General features: G+C 46.0%; 1 protein-coding gene across 1 annotated transcript in view; it reads right to left on the minus strand.

Moving 5' to 3' along the window:
• Window positions 1-7,646: 7,646 nt before the first annotated feature.
• HGSNAT (heparan-alpha-glucosaminide N-acetyltransferase) overlaps window positions 7,647-22,684 on the minus strand; it is an 80,716-nt gene continuing 65,678 nt past the window's right edge. Inside the window, exons 17-18 of the mRNA XM_088448418.1 lie at window positions 21,727-21,839; window positions 7,647-8,830 (exon numbers count right to left, since the gene is read on the minus strand). Of these exons, the coding sequence (XP_088304544.1) occupies window positions 8,649-8,830; window positions 21,727-21,839 (295 nt within the window). The 3' untranslated portion in view covers window positions 7,647-8,648. The remainder of the gene's footprint in view (window positions 8,831-21,726; window positions 21,840-22,684) is intronic.

Below are 22,684 nucleotides of genomic sequence, written 5' to 3' on the forward strand. Positions count from 1 at the left end.
TTTTGGCTCTGATTTGGACAACATTGTGGCGACTCTGACAGCAGCTAAGTCTGCGTGTCTGCCATCGGCTCCGATCCCATCAGGGTCTGGCGCTTCGTCCTTTCGGACCTCTGGGGCCCAGGGTAAGTCCAAAGTGCAGTCAAGCAGGCTTTAGAGCACAAGACGTCCTACTCCCAGGTCAGACGATAAGCCTTCAGCCTAAGGCCTCCCCTTGGGGGACCCCAAAGTGGGAGGCCGACTTCTTCAGTTTGCCCAGTGCTGGTATCTGACTACCGTGGACACTTGGGTCAGAGAAGTGGTCTCTCTGGGGTACGCCCTCTCGTTTTGGCGAAGGCCTCCCAGAAGGTTTTTCACTACAGGTCTTCCATCCGTCAAGGCCATGAAACTCCAGAAAAGCTGCACTCTATGCTCCAGGCTGGAGTTATAGTGCCTGTTCCGTTATCCCAACAGGGAACGGGATATTACTCGATTCTCTTTCTGGTACACAAACCCAATGGGTTTTTACCGGCCAAAACCTTGGGTGCCTAAACAAGTCTTTCAGGTTCTTTGGTTCAGGATACAGACCCTACGTTCCATTATATTGGCAATGGGACCTAGGGATTTTATGGTGTGTCTGAACAATTATGAAGCCTATTATCTTGGCGCAACAGCAATTCCTCAGGTTTGGGATGCTAAGCTGCCATTTCCTGTTTCAGGCACTGCCCTTTACTCTGGCCACTGCGCCTCGAGTATTTACCAAACTCATGGCGGTTATGGCAGCCCACCTTCAAATGCAGGGGGTCCGCCTGTTGTCCTATCTGGACTACCTCCTGTTGTTAGCAGGGTCTCCAGAAATACTTCAGCGCCTTCTGCACCTAGCAATATCTGTGCTGCACAATTATGGCTAGCTGATAAACTGAGAGAAGTCCTCCCTGGGGCCCTCACTGAGGATGCTCCATTTCGGAGTCCTGTTAGTCTCTCAATACCAGGGGATCTTTGTGACAAAGGACAATATCTCTGCATTACAGAAGTTGCCTTCGCAGCCGACAAGTGTCTGTGCACTCAGCAATGCGGTTACTGGGCTCCATGGTGTCGATGTTCGACATGGTGGAATATGCCCAGTTCCACTCCAGACCTCTACAGCAACTAATCCTCAACAGATAGAATGGGTTGCCCAATTGGTTAAAAAAACAGACAATTGTGCTTTCCCCAGAGGTCCGTCTGTCTATAGCCTGGTGGCTACTAACCGCTCACCAAAACAGGGTGCTCCCCTTGTCAATTGCGGAGACTGGGTCTTTCTAATGACGGGCGCCAGTCTCCAGGGCTGGGAAGCAGTGACGGGTCCACACTTCGTTCAGGGACGGTGGACGCCAACAGAGTCTGCATTTCAAATAAATCTCTTGGAACTTCGGCCAGTATTCAAAATTCTCCAGCAGGTAACACATGTCCTCCACGGACAGTCCTTGCAGGTACAGTCAGACATCGCCATTACGGTGGCTTACATAGACCGCCCAGGAGGAAACCGAAGTCGGGCAGTTCTGACAGAAGTGTCCCGCATTCTAGCTTGGGCAGAGGCCAACCTCCCTGCCATAATTCGGCAATGTTCATGCCAGGAGGCCTCAACTGGGATGCAGACTTTCTCGGCCGTCAAGACGTGCATCCAGGGGAATGATCTCTTCACCAGGAAGTATTTCACCAACTGGTGAACAAATGGGGCTTTTTCAGAAATAGACCTCATGTCCTCTCGACACAACAACAAGCTGTCTGTGTACAGTTCAATTACAAAAGACGGAGGGGCTCTTCTGGTGGACGCTCTGTTGGTCAAGTGGAACTTCAGGTTTGCGTATCTGTTCCCTCCGTTTTTCCCTTCTTCCTCGAATTATTCGCAAATTCAAGCAAGAAGGCGACACGCTTCTGCTCATAGCTCCAGCGTGGGCCAGGCGGCACTGGTTCTCAGATCTTCGAGGTCTCTCAGTCGACACCCCAATATTGTTGTCTCTGCATACGGACCTGTTGTCTCAGGGTCCTTTCCAGCACCCGGACCTCGGTCGTCTGGCTTTGACCACATGGCTGTTAAGTCAGCCCTCTTAAGGTCCAGGGGTTTTTCCAGCTCTGTTAACACCATGCTCATAGCTCGGAAACCTTCTTCTGCAGGGATTTACCACCGGGTGAGGCATACTTTCTTTGAATGGTGTCGTCCTAGAGGTTCTGATCCTCAGGTCCTTAGGATATCCAGGGTTTTGGCTTTCCTACAAACGGGCTTAGATCACGGTCTTCGCCTTGCTTCACTGAAGGGTGCAACTTTCTGCCCTGTCAGTCCAGTTTTCAGCATAGGATCGCTACACTTCCTAATGTCCACACCTTTATGCAAGGTGTACTTCGTATTCAGCCTCCCTTCGTCCCGCCAGTGGCTCCTTGGGATTTGGCTGTGGTCCTGAGGGCTCTCCAAGGACCGCCATTGAAACCTCTGGGCTCAGTGGCTTTCAAATGGCTTACAGCTAAGACTGTGTTTCTTCTGTCCATTACTGCAGCCAGAAGGGTGTCAGATTTGGGGGTTCTCTCAAGTCCTCCCTTTCTGATTTTTTCATAAAGACAGGGCGGGGCTTCGCACTCGCCCTGGTTTTCTACCTAAGTTGGTATCTAGTTTCCACATTTAATTTGGAAATCCTAGTACCGGCCTTTAATTCCCCAGTCCTCTCTGCTGGTGAGGTCTCTTTGGATGTGGTACGTGCTCTAAACCTGGCCACACATCTAAAGATTATCTGTCCAACCAGCCAACTAGTTGATTGGTTGGAATGAAAATCTGGTAAGGAATACAATTAGCAATTTGCTCCCAAACGCTGGAAAATGGACCAAAATTATTGTTTGAACAAATTGTTTAGATCAAACATTTAACAAACTTGTCTGACCCACCATTTTCAACTGTTTTCTGGCATTTAGGAGCAAATTGCTGATCATCATTTACTCCCATACGTTACCAGATTTTCATTCCAACCAATCAACAAGTTGGCTGGTTGGATGTAAGTTGGACTAGTGTGTGGCCAGCTTAAGGATTTATGTTGATCGTACCAGTTCCTTTAGGAAATCGGACTCCCTTTTTGTTCTTTATAGTTTCCATAAGAAAGGTTGACCTGCCACTAAACTTTTGGCAGGATTGATTCGCATGGCCATTTCTCAGGCTTACATTCATAAGGGCCTTCTTAGACCAACCTCTCTTAATCCTCACTCTTCTAGGTCTGTGGGTCCTTCGTGGGCAGTTCGCCGTGGTGCCTCAGCTGTTCAGCTTTGCAAGGCAGCCACGTGGTCTTCTGTCCATACCTTAATCAGGTATTATGCATTTCATGCCTTCGCCTCTCAGGATGGTTCCTTCAGGCGGCAGATTCTCCTTCCAGCACAGGAGCGTCCCCTCCCTTAAAAGGATACTGCTTTGGGACATCCCCAAGGTATCCTGTGGATACCCTATGGACCCTAAAGTACAAAATAAGAGATATGGTAAGAACTTACCCTTGTTATCTCTATTTCTACGAAGTCCATAAAGTTCCACAGGACTCCCGCCCTGTCGCACCTGTACTGCAGATGGGCTTTAATCTGGTCACCGGTTTTTCCGTCTCCTACTAGTGAGAATGTGATTCTTCTGTGTTCCAGACTTTCTTCTCTCTCTCTTAGTTCTCCTCCTCCGGCTTATGGCTTGTTACAAAACTGATGGCCTTGGCTTGGGGGCGGGGTATAGAGGAGTGACCCCAGTGCATCCTGGGAGGCTAAAGTTTTAACTCTGTGGTGCCCGATGCTGCTGCCGCATCGCCTATACCCAAGGTATCCTGTGGAACCCTATGGACTTCGTAGAAATAGAGATAACAAGGGTAAGTTCTTACCATATCTCTTATTATCCCCGTATTCAATTACATTGACTTTTTGCCGGTGGGAAAAAAAGTCAATGTTAAAATATTCGCCTGCCTTTAGCAGATGAAAAATGCAGAGTTGGGGTTTAGGGGTGCAGGCTTAAAAAAAATTAGCCTGCACCCTTGGGAATCACCCCCTAAAAAGATCTGTCTAAAAAATCGGGACACCCCCCAAAAAAATGTAAATTTTGGGGTGAAAAAAAAAAATAGGAAAAACCACTTCTAAAATAGTTAAATAGATTTCAGAGGGGGTCGGAAGTATGTGGAAGGTGTTTCCTACAATGCGGGTGACAGCGGCAGGTGCATTTTTGCAGAATTTAAAAAAATTATTTTAGGGACTTAATATGCTTGCACCCATTTTCATATACCCCAAATTTGATGGTACCACTTTTAAAAAAAACAAAGTGCACTTCTGCATCACTTCTTCAATGTCGGCAAAAAACACCTGCCGTGGCTAATACAAACCACGACTTCCTTCAGCAGGCAAAAATGGATGTACACATAGTGATCCCCCTGGTCTGGACATCTTTAGGGGGGTCCTACTATTATTTCCCAAAAATTCTCATTTTTTTGCTGATCCAAGTTTTGCCTGTTCCCGTTTTCGCCTAGTTTGGAATTGAATACGGGGAATAGCGGGCACGCGCGCGATACTTTTCCGCCTGGAAAATAGGCGAAAAGTCCAGCAGGCAAAAAGTCTGGACTTTTCGCCTCAAATTGAATACGGGCCTATGTCCCCTTACTGCTTGAGTAATAAGGATACTCTGTCTTTGCTAGAATAATGTGCAAGAACCTTAATTTTACAGAGGTAGCAAGTTTCCGCATCTGCATTACCATTCATTTATTTTATATGCAGCTGCCCATTTTACTAAATTCATTGCTGTAACCTATGGCTACAGATTGTATTTTAAGTGATGTAAATAACTCATACCGGTCAGGATCTCTACTTTTAAGCAATGAAGAAAACAAATGAATTTTACTTCATATAAATATGTGCTGTCACCCCATAAAGTGACAGAGTGACTCAAAACCCAGCCTAGTATCCCACACAACAGGAAGTAATATGATGGGCATGCTTCTGTTACCTGGCTTGCTATCATAAAAAGTGAATTGTTGAAAGACTATGGGGCCTATGTTTTAATGATAGTGGAAGTCCTCATCATAACTGACTCTTTTTTTATTTAAAATTTGCCCGCTATGTACTACATGTAACTTGCAGGGTCAGCTCAGTCACTCGATAACTGCTGTCCCTGCGAGTTACAACCCAGGCATATTGGGATCACATTTGTGAAAGACTCCTCCTGAGAACCTGTCACTGCATATGCTCTTAAGGTGCGTACACACTGGGTGATTAAAGTGGACGACTAAACGATATCGTTATCGTTCAGTCGTCCACTTTATCGTCCATTTTTAACATCAAAACGATGAACGATAACGACGACGCGCGTTCCCGAGGGTCATTCGTCATTATAGTTCATTGAGTAAACATGCAGGCCAATCTGACTATGTCGTCATGTTTCTGCATGTTGGGGAATGGGGGAAGAGAGCCCGGCGCTGAATATCGTTAATGATATCGTTCAGCGGGTGTGCTCAATGTCATGAACGACATTGAGCACACCCTGCCGGGAACACACTAGACGATATCGCTCAGGGAGCATATAGTCTAGGGTGTACGCTCCTTTAGTGTCGGGTTCAGGAGCTGGACGGAGGCTACGGGAGAGGGATCACAAAGTCTCCATAGGCATAAATCATTGTTTTTTGGCGTTTGGTACATAGCGCTGCAGACCGCAGTCCCCATTATCATTGGGGAGTACAGTTTGACCAGTAATTATCCATTTGCAGCAGCGTTCTGTGAAATCACCTGCATTAGACTGTTAGTACATCGTGGGGATACATAAAATTATGCAGAAAAATCTCAGCCATCTCTTTGATACGCAAAAAAAAAAAAACACTCATTACACATTAACATTTTAAGTCTGGGTTAAGTGGCTTTATTCTCGTTACTTACTTCCACAATGTAAAGAGCAGTTTGCGCTTCTTTCACTAAACATGAAGTACTTGCAAGGCATAAATACATCTTTAGAAGCCACAGTGTACCATTCAATTTGCCATATAATATCCCTTTCACATTGCAATGTCTGGTTGCCTGAGACCCCTTTCCGACTGGCGGCCCAAACCGGCTTATTGCAGCAAGTGTGAAAAGGGTATAAGTCAGCTTGTATGCCCAGAGTTACTGCATCTTTTGTAAACCAATGATTATTTCTGCAGTTATTTATATGTTTGATCTTCGAGAACTAGCCCTTTGTGGTGATCCTCTTTATGGCTGCTCTCAAGCACAGCCAGGTAATTGCCTATATGGGTATGTATCACTATCATTGACACTCATTTTGAAGAAATTGGTTAAGCCTCTTGATTAGGCAGATGGTCTAGAGCTTTATTATTATCTTGATGCAAGAGCAGCCATAAATGGTCATATGTGCTATGTGAATTAAGCCTGTGTCCCCTATGGAAGTGTGAAGAATAAAGTGATAGATGAGATCTAAAATTATTTGTCTAAAAAGACCTTTTTCCGGAATGATGTATAGCCCGTAACGGCAGAGACTTACCAGTGCAACTGCAATAAAAACCCCAAGTACACAGAAAATCGCCCTGAGTTGTACACTATTAAAGAAAATGTTTGTATTAAGGCAAATGGGAAAATCCTGTATTTATCCACAGGAAGACATCATTTAAAGTCAAGATTATCTCTGGGCCTGATGCACATTTGTACACAATGCCGATGTTTGCACAAAAGGAGCGTGGTTTTTTTGCCACTGCATGCATCAAGGTACATTCCCATAGTTGCATGCTGAGTGTCTTTATTTGCAGTGTGTGTAACAGGCAGGGAGCGTATGGGGGAGGCAACAAGGAGTGTTAGCTAAAACTGCAGGTGTGTCTCAATTATTTTGGAGGTGTGCCACATCCTACATCTGTGAACTCATAAGCGGGAAACATGGCTACGGCGTCTCCGTTACGGCGGCCATAGACTCAGGAAGTTGCTGTTTGCCTAATCTGCATCCGATGCTCTGTATGTGTACGCAGTTGCGGATAGCTGCGATGGCTCAGGTGTGCTTCTCAGTACAAGTCCCGGACACTATTGCATTAGCAAATTTTCGCACATCTCCAGCTGCAAAAAATTAAATAAAATTGCAGCTGCAGGAGCATTAGAATACAACTCTAAATCAGGCCCTTCAGCCACTAATATTTTATTTTTGCAGATAACAGCAGAAAATATGTAAAAAAAATCAAAATGCAGACCATCAAATTGTTGAAATAGATTTTTCTTATTTAAAAAAATAAATAAAAAATCCCTGATGTCTCAATTCTCACGCACGACAGCTGCTGTAAGGTAATGAAATAACTGACCAGTAGCCAATTTGAAGAAGAATCAAAATAGATATATAACTGGGTGCAATGGGTACGCCATCCCAACAATGTTAGGACACAGATACCTGTTGGTAGGTATCCAAACCCTATCCTCCCCCTCTAGTGCCTAATCCTCCCCCCAACCACGCTACTTACCTTTGGCATGTTGGAGCTGGGTTTCTGACAGGTGTCGGGATTCCAGCGCCGGCATGCCCTGTATTGGTATACTGGTTTGTGTTTTATACAGATGGCTTATATTTTGAGAGTGTTAGATAATGGAATGTTTGAATTTTAGTGCAGGCAGAATATCTAGAGGGCCTCAGATGAAAAAAAAAAATTAAATAATAAAATAACCCCACTCATAGTAATGCAATTTCCTTATCAGAACTTTACCAGCATGTTTAAAAGAATTACACATTATGATAAAACATTACACAGTTCAAACTTCTGTTTAATCAACTTTACATCAAACATTTATTTATGAGTTATTACACATAACATGACCCTAATAGACTACTTTAAAACAGGATAAAAATAAAATTCCACAGTAGTAAAAAAATATATACATCTTCATTTCCTGCCTTTTATTAACCTTGAGATTGTTGAGCAAGACAAAGTGAATAAAATGACCACCAATGATCACCCCAATGCAAGTAAAACAATTAGTAGATCGCTTGTTAAATGAGTTTGTATTTGACATGCAGTGTTTTTGAAAGACAGAGAAACTTATGTGGACAATAAGTTATGTTGCTGCATTTTAGTGTTTGCACTCTTTTATAGGTACATACATGGAACTGCTGAGGCTAGAAAGACAAGTATATTAAAAAAAATTAAAAGTAACTTTCCCTTTTCCTTCTTCTATCTGTGATGTATGCAATAGAACACAAAGAAAACATGTTAAAAAAAAACTGTAATTACATGTAGACTTTCACTATCTGGTCCAGATATTACACTCTTAAGGTGCGGATCCACTAGCAAATACAGGAACGACAGTACGATTACAACATTGTAATCGTACTGTCGTTCTTCATAATGTGCAGTGCCTACACTGAACGATATGTCGTTCAGTGCAGAAACCCTCCCTCATCCCCGAACATGCCCAATCTGTCGTTATTGGCAGATTGACCTGTATGTTCAGGCGATGATTGATGTAAAAAACAACCAGCGGGAGTGCGCATCGCTGGTCGTTTGACAGTTTTATACCCGATTTGTGACAGATTAATGAGCGACTGAACAATAACGACATAGTTATCGTTCATTTTAATCGCCTTGTGGATACACGGCATTAGACATTCCAGAGGAATGGCAACTTCTGAATGGCACCTCCTTTGGTTACTGTTATGTAAAATGTTAATACTAGATGCAAATTCAAATCTTCCAGAATATCCGCTTCCTGTACAGGACGTAGGCAATCAGCACCCAGATCGAAGTAGCAAGAAGGTTCTGGGTAAGGTGCTCTGCATGTGACTGACTGTCCTGCATCTTCCACTTAAAAGGGAAATAATTTTCAAATACTTCATGGCCAACGTAAACCAGAATAGAGTTCATTCCTAAAATCAATACAAAAGGAGGCATAAGGTGAGCAGATATACTAAAGGTTTAGTGTGAAATGTAATAAACCTATACAAGAGAATAAAAGGTAGATAAGCACATACAGTGCATCCGGAAAGTATTCACAACGTTTCACTTTTTCCACATTTTGTTATGTTTACAGCCTTATTACAGAATGGAATAAATTCATTTTTGTCCTCAAAATTCTACACACAATGCCCCATAATGACAACGTGTAAAAAGTTTTTTTTGAGATTTTTGCAAATTTAATTGAAATAAATAATAAATCACATGTGCATAAGTATTCACAACCTTTGCTGCCAAAGGTGCATCAAAGTATTGAGCAATTACAGCCTCAAGTCTTTTGAATATGAAGCTTGGCACACCTATCTTTGGGCAGTTTCGCCTATACCTCTTTGCAGCACCTCTCAAGCTCCATCAGGTTGGATGGGAAGCGATGGTGCACAGCCATTTTCAGATCTCTCCAGAGATGTTCAATTGGATTCAAGTCTGAGCTCTGGCTGGGCCACTCAAGGACATTCCCAGAGTTGTCCTGAAGCCACTCCTTTGATATCTTGGCTGTGTAGTTAGGGTCGTTGCCCTGCTGAAAGATGAACCGTCGCCCCAGTCTGAGGTCAAGAGCGCTCTCGAGCAGGTTTTCATCCAGGATGTCTCTGTACATTGCTGCATTCATCTGTCCCTCTATCCTGACTAGTCTCCCAGTTCCTGCCGCTGAAAAACAGCCCCACAGCATGATGCTTCACTGCAGGGATGGTATTGGCCTGGTGATGAGCGGTGCCTGGTTTGCTCCAAACATAACGCCTGGCATTCACGCTAAAGAGTTCAATCTTTGTCTCTCATGGTCTGAGAGTCCTTCAGGTGCATTTTGGCAAACTCCAGGAGGGCTTCCATGTGCTTTTTACTAAGGAGTGGCTTCTGTCTGGCCACTCTACCATACAGGCCTGATTGGTGGATTGCTGCAGAGATGGTTGTCCTTTTGGAAGGTTTTCCTCCACAGAGGAATGCTGTACCTCTGACAAAGTGACCATCGGGTTCTTGGTCACCTCCCTGACTACGGCCCTTCTCCCCCGATCGCTCAGTTTAGACGGCCGGCCAACTCTAGGAAGAGTCCTGGTGGTTCCGAACTTCTTCCATTTACAGATGATGGAGGCCACTGTGCTCATTGGAACTTTCAAAGCAGCAGATATTTTTCTGTACACTTCCCCAGATTTGTGCCTGGAGACAATCCTGTCTCAAAGGTCTACACACAATTCCTTGGACTTCATGCTTGGTTTGTGCTCTGACATGCACTGTCAAGTGTGGGACCTTATGTAGACAGGTGTATGCCTTTCAAAATCATGTCCAATCAACTGAATTTACCACAGGTGGACTCAAATTAAGCTGTAGGAACATCTCAAGGATGTTCAGTGGAAACAGGATGCACCTGAGCTCAATTTTAAGCTTCAGGGCAATGGCTGTGTACTTATGTACATGTGAAATAACAAAGGTATGTCATACCATAACTCTTTTTCTTCGCGGTCCATGGGGTCCACAGCCAATACGTTGGGTATAAATCCCGGTCACCAAACAGTTAATACAAACGAGCTCTCTGCTCCCAGGATGCACCGGGTCCCTCCTCATATACCCCACCCCCTGCCTCAGGCAGCCAGTTAGTTACCAAGCTCAAGCAGGCAGAGACGAAACAGGGTAAGAAAGAAGAAACCCATACTCATGAGTCCAGACCCTCAAGAGAAGACATTTTCCGGAACCAGCCCCCCTGGAACTACAGGTGCGTCTGGGTGGGTGTCCTGTGGACCCCATGGACCTCGAAGAAAGAGAGTTAACAAAAAGGTATGTCATACCATAACTCTTATTTTCTTCGGGGTCCATAGCCAATACATTGGGGATATCCCAAAGCACTAACCCTACGAGCGGGGACGCTCCTGACTCTCGGAAGAGAGGAGAATCCTACGCCCGAAGGAGGCATCCTGAGAGGTAAAGGTGTCAAAGGCATAAAATTGGACAAAGGTATGGATGGATGACCATGTGGCTGCCCTGCATAATTGCTCAGCAGAAGTAACCCGACGGGCTGCCCACGACGGACCTACTGCCCTAGTAGAATGTGCCGTTACTGAATCCGGCACCCGCATGCCAGCCTGTGTATAAGCCAATGAAATTGCTTTGCGAATCCACCTGGCCATTGTCTGTGCATTATGGTTGTCATAAGCGTGGCTGGCCAGCCATTAAACAAAGAGTGAATCAGACTTCCTCCATTTGCTAGTGCGTTTCACATAAATTCTCAATGCACGGACCACATCCAGGGAAGCCTCTCCTGTCGAGAGACTAGTGCCCTGAAACGCTGGAACTACTATTTCTTCATTAATATGAAATTTAGACACTACTTTCAGAAGGTAACTCTCCCTAGTACGTAGTACTGCTCTATCTTGATGAAACACTAAGAACGGCTCACGGAAGGAAAGTGCAGCTAAATCCGACACTCTGCGTACAGATGCTATAGCAAGAAGAAATACTGTCTTCGCTGTTAGCCACATGATGTCTATTGAATTTAAAGGCTCGAACGGAGTAGCCTGTAGAACCCCCAGAACTAGAGTCAAATCCACGGAACAACCGGGGGAACGAAGGGAGGCTGAATCCTCAACACCCCCTGAAAAAAAGGCCCTTATATCTGGTCTCAGAGCAATTTTTTGTTGGAACCCTGTAAAAACCTGAACCAGCAGTAGGAAAGGTATACAGGGAAACTGCCCAGCATCCTGAAGGAGCAGCGTTCAGAGAGCAACTGACATACACGCTGGCTGCCCTATATGGAGGCTGGGAGGAGCAACCCACCCCGCTGTGCCAGAAGACTGGACTAGCGTGTGGATTGGGGGAGGGGCCGCCGGGGAAGCGGACCTCCCCTATGCTGCTTGGACCTGCACGGTAAACTGACATGGTTGCCGCCGCCACCACAAGCCCCGGCTTGTCAGAAACATCACATCCCGGCGGTCTAGTGTAGGCGACAGGCTGTTCTGTCCCTGACTGCAGCTGACCTCCGGCCAGTCTCACCGCCGGAGGCCGGACCACCATGTGGGCCCGGCATCAGCGGCCGCCGCGACCACCCGCTTACCTGCCATCCCTTTGATCCGGATGCGGTCCAGGACATGAGAGCCCCTGCCAAAGTCCTAGCCATGGACCTGCCAAGGCTAGCGGTGCGGCGCCAGAGGAGGTAGTTGTAGCGGGTGGCCGGTGCTTCTCCAATCAGACGCGAGGCTGCTTCCAGGACAGCTCAAACCACCCGCCTAGATGGAGAGTAAAACGCTCTCTTTTTTTTTTTTTGTTGTACTCGTCTGCGGGACTGCTCCTGCAGTCCCACTGTCTATGTGGTGTACACACCAAACAGGAAGAACTGGCTGCCTGAGGCAGGGGGTGGGGTATATAAGGAGGGACCCGATGCATCCTGGGAGCAGAGAGCTAGTTTGTATTAACTGTTTGGTGACCGGGATTTATACCCAACGTATTGGCTATGGACCCCATGGACCCCGAAGAAGAAAGTGAAGCGTGGTGAATACTTTTCGGATGCACTGTAGATACTGTGTCTATTCACATATTAAACTTACTGCATACAGTATTTTCCTGCACAAAATAAATTAATTTGTGGTTTGTAAAAACACCATTTGCTCTAAAGCAGGGGTCTTCAACCTTTAAGACCGTGTGGGCCACATTAAAAAATTTAACAAAATCTGAGGGCCACTAAGCTATACTGCGGTATTTAGACTCATCCTCAAACAATTATGTACATGTAATAATGTCACAATTACAAAAGGGAATCTGGAGATTAAAAGAACTACATATGGTAATAATTTATTAATATACTCAGTGGGGTTGGTGTAACAGAGTGCAGTAACTCCAGGTGTCATCCCACATGGACCTTCTCCTGCATCAGACCATACAGAATCCTTAGTAATAATATACAATTGCCCCAAAAGGGGAAAACAAACACACACATTAACCCCCTCTGTGGGGGGCCCCACATTAATATAAATAATAAACACAAACACAGGCCACAACATGAAAAAAATCAAACATATAGGCCCCCTCATGAAAATAATAAAACGTATAAGCTTTGCATGACAAAAAAAACAGCCCCATGTAAAAATAAAACAGAGCTTTGCAGGAAAAAAAACAAAACACACACACACAGGTCCCCACATGAAAATGTATGAAGTGTTATAGTGCCCTTATACAGCAGGACCACCCTAGTTGCTAAGCTACAATTGATACATTCCATAGACGAAAAAAACCTTACGGTTTCACATGTCCCATTAAGGCTTACACATGATCTGAAATTTCACAAAACCTACTGAAATTTGTGCCACTCAAACTTAAAAAAAAAGCAATGAAATTCCGAGACTGCATGTGTGTATTCTAATGACCACACAATTCTGTGAATTAGCAGCTCCACCATTTTGTGGGTGACAGCAATCTCTAAGAGTGCTGAATCTGCAGTTAACCACAGGGTGTGATGATAGCATACCATATCTGTATTGTGCAAGGAACACGTCCATTAAGGAGTCAGCTTTAATGATCGGAATTTCATTGCTTTTTTAAGTTTGAGTGTCAGAAATTCAGTAGATTTTGTGATCATGTCTAAGAATCCTTAAAAGGACATGTGAAACCGTAAGGAGGAGGTGTTTTGGGGGTGCAGAGGGAGAGGCGGGCTGCAGCGGGGGTGCGGAGCAGGGGCAGCAATGGAGCTGTGCACAGGAGTATCAGCGGCGACAGAGGGACTGGGCATGCACCTGAGAAAATAAAATCAATAAGACACAGATGCATAAACGTATCAGTGAGATCTATCCATGCATCTGTTAAAAAATGAATGTGTGTAATATATAAAAAAAAAAATTACGTGCCCCCGCAGCCTTTGGAGCCCCAGTGCTGGTTTTGCTAAATACAGGGGGCAAACAAAGTAAGGGTCCCCTGTATTAAGCACAACCAGCACCAGGCTAATCAGAGCCAGTCATGGTTGCCAAAATACAGGGGACAAACGACGTAGGAGTCCCCTTTATTTAGCGCAACCAGCACTGGGTTCTGAGCTGGTCCTGGTTCTGGAAATACAGCGGAAAAATAATGCGCAGGGTTCCCCTGTATTTACCATAACCAGCACTGGACCCTTTCTAGCGGGGGGTTAATGCCACAGCCAAGGCAGCCCCTTCACTGGGTCCCCCAGTCAAAGCATTACACCTGACCACTAGTCAGCCCAGGCCAGGGATCCCTGGGGAACCCCCCAATAAAGGGGTCCCCCTTTCCATGGCACCCCAAGCCTAGGCTGATAGCCCGGGGCTATCCCCGGCACCCCTGGGTTGATTGTGTAATATGTGGTGCAAATGAAAGAGTTAAAAATATTGTCTTTTGCTGTGGAACTACAGGTCCTAGCAAGCCTTACTTGGAGAACCACAAGTACCAGCATGCGGGGCATTATGGGCCCACTGGTACCTGTAGTTCCACAGCAAAAGAAATATTAAAATAAACACACTACTTAAATTTTTTGAAAGTAATTTATTTAGCTGCACCTTCACCTGGGGGACAGCAGCCTTTAAGCTCTTTTACAGGGCTACCACCGCCCCAGTACTTCCAGGCATCATCTTTCTTCGGGGGCTCTTCCAAGCTCCCTCCGGGCCGACGGATTTCTATGCCACTGCTTCGCACTGGCTTATATAAGCCAGCTGAGGGGATGGGGCGATGACGTCGCGAGCCGTAATTGAGTAATTGGCATGCGGCGGCCTGAAGTGAATGGTGGGACCGTTTCGTTTGCGTTGACTAAAGGCTCGCCTCTCTCAGCCAATGAGCACTTAGTACTGGGATTTCTATAGTACTGTCCTTAAGGTGCATACACACTAGACAATATTTTACACAATTCACCCGATTCCGATGCATAGGCACAAATATGTCCAAATCGTGAGTGTCCACTTATGATCACAATGCGCGTCCCGCGGGTCGTACATTGCATCTTCACATCTTGCCTACAGCAGGCAAGTTCTTCCAATCTCATACACGATCCAGCGGCAGTGTTCAGTGTTTACGCCTGAACGATATGTAATTCGGATCCACATACGATGCTTGTAGGCATGGATCGGAGATCCGCACTGCAAGCATCAAGACAGAGATGCACGCATCTATACCTATAAAATTAAACAGGTGTAAAATGAAAATAAAATGGCGTGGCCCCACCCCCCAAAAAAAGAACAACCAGCACCCACCGCTCCAGGGGTGCTGGGGATAGTCCCAGGCTATCAGCCTAGGCCTGGGGTGCCCTGGAGAGGGGGACCCATTTATTGGGGAGGTCCCAGCTCCCCAGCCTGGGCTAACTAGCGGTCAGGGTTGATGCTTCGGCTGGGGGACCCAATGAAAGGGCTTTGGCCCCCCTGCTAGAAATAGTCCAGTGCTGGGTCTGGATAATACAGGGGGACCCTACGCATTTTCACCCCCTGTATTTCCAGAACCAGCTCAGAGCCCAGTGCTGGCTGTGCTTAATACTATGTTGTTTGTCCCCTGTATTTAGCGTACAAAGCGTGGTGCTGGTTGTTCATTTAGGGAGGGGGTTTCATTAACTGTCATTTTTTCTTTTATACACAGCAGCACAGACGGATCTCACTGATCCCATCCGTGCAGCTTTGTTTATTTTTACCACACACAGATGCAGGCATCATGGATCTCCCTGATCCGTGCATTCTGCATCTGTCTGCCGCCGTCGGGGCCCGCAGCCCTCAGCACCGCTGCTAACGCCGCCATCCCCCCCCCCCGGCTGCAGCTACAGGTCGATTCTTTCCCCCGGGTCCCACCGCCGATACCGCCTGCAAAGGACAGCCATCTTGGTGCACCCAAGTAAAGCCAGTGAGTACACCTGCTGAAGGCACCTACTGAGGCTGCGCAACAAGTTAAAGCTCCCTTATCTATATAAAGGGACATTTGTGAGGTAATAGTTTAAAAACTGTACTTATCTAAATCCCATAAGGCCATACCCTGGAACAAGAGTTACCTAATAAAACAATCCAAGTCTAAATTCGCCCTCTACCCTGAGTTATGACTTCCCAGAAAAAACTGACAGTTGGAACTTTAGATTAGTCCCAAATCCTCCTTTTTTAATTTTTTTGCCCTGAAATTTGGCATGCAGCAATGAGAGACAGTTCTACCCGTCCATGCCATATTTCAGCTCGGTACCTCCAATATTTTTTGAGGTGTAGCCCCTTCTCCCCTCCAGAATTCTCTATTTAGAATTCATTTTTTTTTTCGAGTCAGCCTTAATATAAGGGTACGACTGTTCCCTTATAATATTCAGAGAGAGGATGACAGCACTTGGTGACAGGGAGAGGGTGACTACAGGGAGAGGTTGATGACAAGGAGAGGGTGATGACAGGGAGAGGATGACATCAGTGGGTGACGGTGAGAATGACAGCAATGGGTGATAGAGACGATGACAACAGGGAGAGGGTAACAGCACTGGGTAGCAGGGAAAGGGAGATGCCAGGAGAGGGTGAAAACAGTGGATGACAGGGTAAGGGTGACAATAGGGAGAGGATGAAAGCAGTGGGTGACGGGGAGGGTGACACAATGACTAATATACAGTATTTTTTATCTGGGCCCAGAACTTAAGTGCAGCACGTGGATGGTGGCTCCTCGTTGGACGTAATGCCGGGGACAGTCACGAGATCAAGCCGTCAGATCCCCGGCACCCAAGCACAACCTTTCAGAGAGGGGAGGAAGCCAGGAAACATAAGGTGGAGAGGGGAGAGTGCAGCCCCTTCTCCCCTTCCAGCCGGGCACGGACTCCAGTAAGGCTGCGTCACTCTGGGGGGAGGAGTTGAAAAGATGGGTGGAGAAAAGAGTGGTCCCTCCTCCCCCTCCAGCCGTGCCTGGACTGTCAATCACCGACAGAGTTCTGGCCGCAGCATACAGCATAATAAGTCAGTGTGACTTATTGTAATGCCGGCTGCTGTGGGGGGCCCCGGGAACAGCTCCACTGGCCACCTGTAGTCCGCAGGCCACGGATTGAGCACTCACCAGTCTTCTTCATACAAAAGATAAAATTGGTAGTTTATTCACTCAAATACTGACAATAAAGAGCATGTCGACGTTTCGGGGCCCACATGACCCTTTGTCAAGACCCAGAAACCACAATTTCTCCAGTGAGAGCCAACCAGTAACAGTTCAATTAAATGATTCTTAAATACCCAAAGCACCCCCGCACGTCACACCTACATTAACAGATTAAAGCTATACTCATATGCACATATAATTCAATGCATTTGTTGTGGTCGTCGACATGCTCTTTATTGTCAGTATGTGAGTGAATAAACTACCACCAATTTTATCTTTTGTATGAAGAAGACTGGTGAGTGCTCTTTTTTCCACTGTACATAGATAGATAGCTAGATAGATATATCTATCTCATACTCACACAGGAACAGTATACACACACTAACACATATATATACATTAACACATACACACTAATGGTGCCTACACAGTGATATTTTACACGATCTGGCCGATTCCGACGCATCCAATGCACTGGAGAAAAGTCTGGATGCACGATAGATCGTTTGAAGATTGGACACTGCAAACACCAAATCGTGTGCAGAGCTGCCGAGGAGAGTTTTCAAGGCAAATCGTGCACGATGTCGGATTGTGAGCACATCGCTATGTGTGTAGGCACCTTAACACATATACACAGAAACATATACACACACACACACACACGATGCATCGGCTGCTGCAGGTATAGGTTGCAAAAGTGGCCGGTTCATAAGGCCCCGAGAATATGGGGGTGGGGCTTGCTGAATTGGCTCCGCTCCCAATTCAGCCAGAGAAGAAGGGGATCGGTGTGTCATGGGGGGTTTCTAGGTACTCAGAAACCCCTCCCCCCTGCATACACTAGTATGAAGCCAGCCTCTCTCCCCCCTAGAAAGCTGATGCAACAGCACTGACTGTGCTGCTGCATACAGTAGAACAGCAGTGGCTGCTGAGCCTCCACCTGGGAACAGGTGGCGCTGTACACCTGTTCTCTGCAGGGTCACATCGACCCTGTGTGGGGGGCCCTTGGATTACCGCCCCTGTCGCCCCCCCTTAATCCGGCCCTGTCCCCGGGTCCTGACCATTTTATACAAAATCCGCTTTTGTATATTTGGCACCATATATCTTCTAACCCATGTTTTTAAGCCAACTGATACAGCTGACTAGTGGAAATAACCAATAAACATACTATGTAATAGCAAACACGGAACTGCAAACAATGTAATTATTCTCAGTATTAAAATTAAGCATATTTGAATGATAATCCTGCATAAATTTAGTCAGTCCTGGTAAACGCCGAGTGTCCTGATGGAAGTTAAGAACTCTAGGACACTTGACTACACCATCAGCATAGTATTTTAGATCAGGGATTTAATTAATCCATTGCAATGCCAGAGGAAGTAATAAAACTCCAATAAATTTGCCTTTAAAATAAATTTGGTTTGACACTTTTTCCTGTTTGGCCACATATGCTGCTCAGAGACTGGATGCATATTTTTTAATCCAAGTTTTTGACATCAGGATAAAAAAAAAAAAAGCATTAATATTCAATTTGCAAAACCTAGAATGTTTATTCCATTTTAATTGCCTGCAAGTTGGCTGAAGTAAAATTTTGATAAAACAGATTCTTATGACCGGAGAATGCAGCTGGGCCAGCCAACTGGGCTTAAGCCCAAACCATGATCATGTGAGGAATCTTGGCGTTGTATTTTTATTTTTATTGTGGCTCGTCACTTAGGTGTCAAATCTTCATTTGAGGACTATACCCAGAATTAAGTGTTCGATTTACTTAAGAGGATGTTCGTATACTTATACATGCATTTGTGCCCCTATGTTATGACTACTGCAATAGTTCTCAAACTCTGCCTCAGGACCCCACACAGGTCACGTTTTCAAGGTGCACAGGTGTATTCATTAACTTTCACATTTTCAAAAATCCACATGTGCAGCCAATTATTCCACTTGTGATCAGTGGCGTCACAAGGGGGGTGCGGGCCGCACCTTGTGTCACCCTCCAAGGGGGTGACACCAAAAGCAGAATGCTTATGCCCGCACACCCTTGCCACCACATTCTCTCTGCAGCCACATACTCATAGTGAACTATTTTTCCTGATCCACCCACTTCTCCGGCCACCACCTGCCCCTGCCGCCGTCACCGTGCTTCAAAGTTTGTTATTTTTTAAAGAAAGCGCGCGGTGCGTGACTTCATGGTGTCACTGCGCCGTCGCTGCTAGAACAGAGGAGCCTGCTGCCTTCACACTCCCCCGCCTGCTGCTGGAATAGAGGAGCCCGCTGCCTTCACACTCCCCCGCCTGCCGCTGCTGGAATAGAGGAGCCCGCTGCCTTCACACTCCCCCGCCTGCCGCTGCTGGAATAGAGGAGCCCGCTGCCTTCACACTCCCACTCCCCCGCCTGCCGCTGCTGGAATAGAGGAGCCCGCTGCCTTCACACTCCCCCGCCTGCCGCTGCTGGAATAGAGGAGCCCGCTGCCTTCACACTCCCCCGCCTGCCGCTGCTGGAATAGAGGAGCCCGCTGCCTTCACACTCCCCCGCCTGCCGCTGCTGGAATAGAGGAGCCCGCTGCCTTCACACTCCCCCGCCTGCCGCTGCATGCACCCCTCTCTGTGTCCCCTGACAGCCTGTCTCCCTTTTGGGTCCAGCCCAGCCCTCTCATACTTACCTTCTGGTTATGGTGCACCATAACCAGAAGGTAAGTATGAGAGGGCTGGGCTGGACCCAAAAGGGAGACAGGCTGTCAGGGGACACAGAGAGGGGTGCATGCTGTCTGGGGACAAAGAAGGGGGGTGCATGCTGTCTGGGGACACAGAAGGGGGGTGCATGCTGTCTGGGGACACAGAAGGGGGGGCATGCTGTCTGGGGACACAGAAGGGGGGGCATGCTGTCTGGGGACACAGAAGGTTGGGTATTGCCGTCAGGGGACACAGAGGGGGGGGGAGCATACACTGCCTGGGGACAAAGAAGGGGGGGGCATGCTGTCTGGGGACAAAGAAGGTGGGGTATTGGTGTTTGGGGACACAGAGGGGGGCATGCTGTCTGGGGACACAGAAGGAGGGGTATTACTGTCTGGGTACAAAGAAGGGGAGCATGCTGTCTGGGGTCAAAGAAGGTGGGGTATTGCTGTCTGGGGACACAGTAGGGGGCATGGTGTCTGGGGACAAAGAAAAGGAACATGCTTTCTGGGGACAGAAGAGGGGGCAGGCTATGGGGGACATGCTTTCTGGGGACACATAAGGGGGTATGCTGTCTGCGGACACAGAAGTGGGTGCTGTCTGGGGATACAAGGGGGGCATGCTGTCTGGGGACACAGAAGGGGAGGGCATGCTGTCTGAGGACACAGAAGTGGGTGGTGTCTGGGGACACAGAAGGGGGCATGCTGTCTGGGGACACAGAAGAGAAACATGCTTTCTGGGTACACAGAAGGGGGGGCAGGCTGTGAAGGGAGCATATTTTCTGGGGACACCGAAGGGGGGCATGCTTTCTGGGGACACCGAAGGGGGGCATGCTGGCTGCGGACACCAAAGGGGGGCATGCTGGCTGGGGACACCGAAGGGGGGCATGCTGGCTGGGGACACAAGGGGAAGCAGGCTGGCTGGGGACACAAGGGGAAGCAGGCTGGCTGGGGACACAAGGGGAAGCAGGCTGTCTGGGGACACAGAAGTGGGGGTTGGCTGGATACAGAAGGGGGGCAGGCTGTCTGGGGAAACCGTGGTTTTATACCATATGATAATATGAACTATTGATAGCACGTTGTATTACATGTGATTGGCTATAAGGGGATATAATGCATCTCTTGCTTTGGTGATGTTTACAGTATAATTTAATTATCCTTCCTGATATATAGATAATTATTACGTGTTATAACTTTCCTGCGATTGTGTTTTAGATATGCATTAGACAATGTATTGTTGCAATATGTATCTTTTAGAACTATTGCTCATTTATAATTATATATGTATTTATTTGACTGTATGCACTTTAGATGTCTATTGAATCCTTATGCGAGTTCAGCACCCAATGAAAATTTGAGCCAGGCTTGTGTGCGTTTTTTTTCTGATATACAGATTTTTTATTTTTTTTGGTGGAGGGGGGGTGGGGTGTCACCATGAGTTCTAGCACCGGGTGACACCAACCCTAGTGACGCCTCTGCTTGTGATTCTGTGCGGAGACCTGGAAAACATGCACTGTTTGAGGAGTTTGAGAACCTGTGGACTATTGCAATGCACTCTGAGCCCTAATGGAAAAAAAAATAAAAATTTACACTGTTTGCAGCTGGTACAAGATTCAGCATCCGTTAACTAACCAGCCCTCTTCTTCCCTCATAACACTTGTACTCCATTACCTTCACTATCTGCCTGTAAGATGGTGAATCTTTTCCAAGATTGGCTCATTGACATGCAAAGCCCTACATAACAAGGGTCCTCTGTACTTACAGTAAAGCAGTTTCTGATGACCTGACCTCCTACTTACTTACTACCGAGAGTACCTAAATTCTACAATACTTAATTGGGGCCGAGCTTACCAATATGAATGTATAACTGTCTTTCTTGTATTCTCTTACATTGTGTTTATTTTTTATAATTTCAAGTGTTTTTATTGTGCAAACAAAAAGTGCTTGGAGTTCCTACTGGAAGAAAAGCACATCATAAATGCAATTGCCATTAATAACTGTTAATGCTCCATTAATTGCAACTATTGTTCCCTAATTTAGACTTTTATATCAATTGTCATTATTTTTTTTTAAATGCACCGTCGTGTCCAGGGTTTCAGCTGAAACAAAAGCCACATCCACTGCACGTAATCCTCTTACCTGGGTAAAAAAATGGAGCACCCATCCAAACCCTTTTAACATCCACCAGAAAATATATGAGGAGAAGCAGGAAGAAAGCAAAACAGCTGAGTGTCGTCACATAGGAGATGGACCTGTGTATATGAAGAGTGAGCATAAATAGAAATCTTTATACAGATACATATGCAGATATAGGTAAATGCAATGTGCACTCTTTAAGATTATGCTAAAACAAACTGCATGGTTTCTAATCCAGAATATAAGAGATTGTAAGCTCCTATGAGCAGGGTCCTCATCCCCACTGTCTCACAGCCTTCTTCTCTAGCACGGCCTTCACCTTCCCAGCTGTATTGTGTATGGAGAATTGTGTTGCTAACTGTTACTTGTGTTCTGTTTATATTTCGGTTACTGTATTGTAATGTGATGTTCTGTGTACCCTTTACTGTATGTACGGCGCTGCGGACCACTTGTGGCGCCCTGTAAATAAAATGTAATAATAATAAGAGAATTAAGCGCACTGTTCAGTTCCTTGTCTGGATAGATTTAGAGTTAATTGGGAGCTGCTTATTGTTAGGGAGGTCACCACCCCCCCAGGTTGTGCATTTCTATATCAACTCGATTATAACTAGCGCTCACCTATGTATCAGCAATACTTCCGTGGCAAGGTAAATATAATAATAACAACAAGCTAGTATGGATATATTTAGATCAATATTTGTTTGTCTATGTCTATAAATAGACCACATCTAACAAACAGAATCATCATTATATATATTATATATATATATATATATATATATATATATATATATATATATATATATATATATATATATAGCCTGGGTGGATGGGGGAGGGGAAATACCGTATAGAGAGTAGGCGATACTTTAAAATATGGACTGAAAATATAAAAAAAAGTCACAATTATTAGGTAAAGGGATATCCTTTATAACTGGTATAAATTAGAGAATTGATGAAA

This window comes from Taudactylus pleione, unplaced genomic scaffold (assembly GCF_031769625.1).
Source record: "Taudactylus pleione unplaced genomic scaffold, aTauple2 ptg000454l, whole genome shotgun sequence".
Classification (NCBI taxonomy): Eukaryota; Metazoa; Chordata; class Amphibia; order Anura; family Myobatrachidae; genus Taudactylus; species Taudactylus pleione.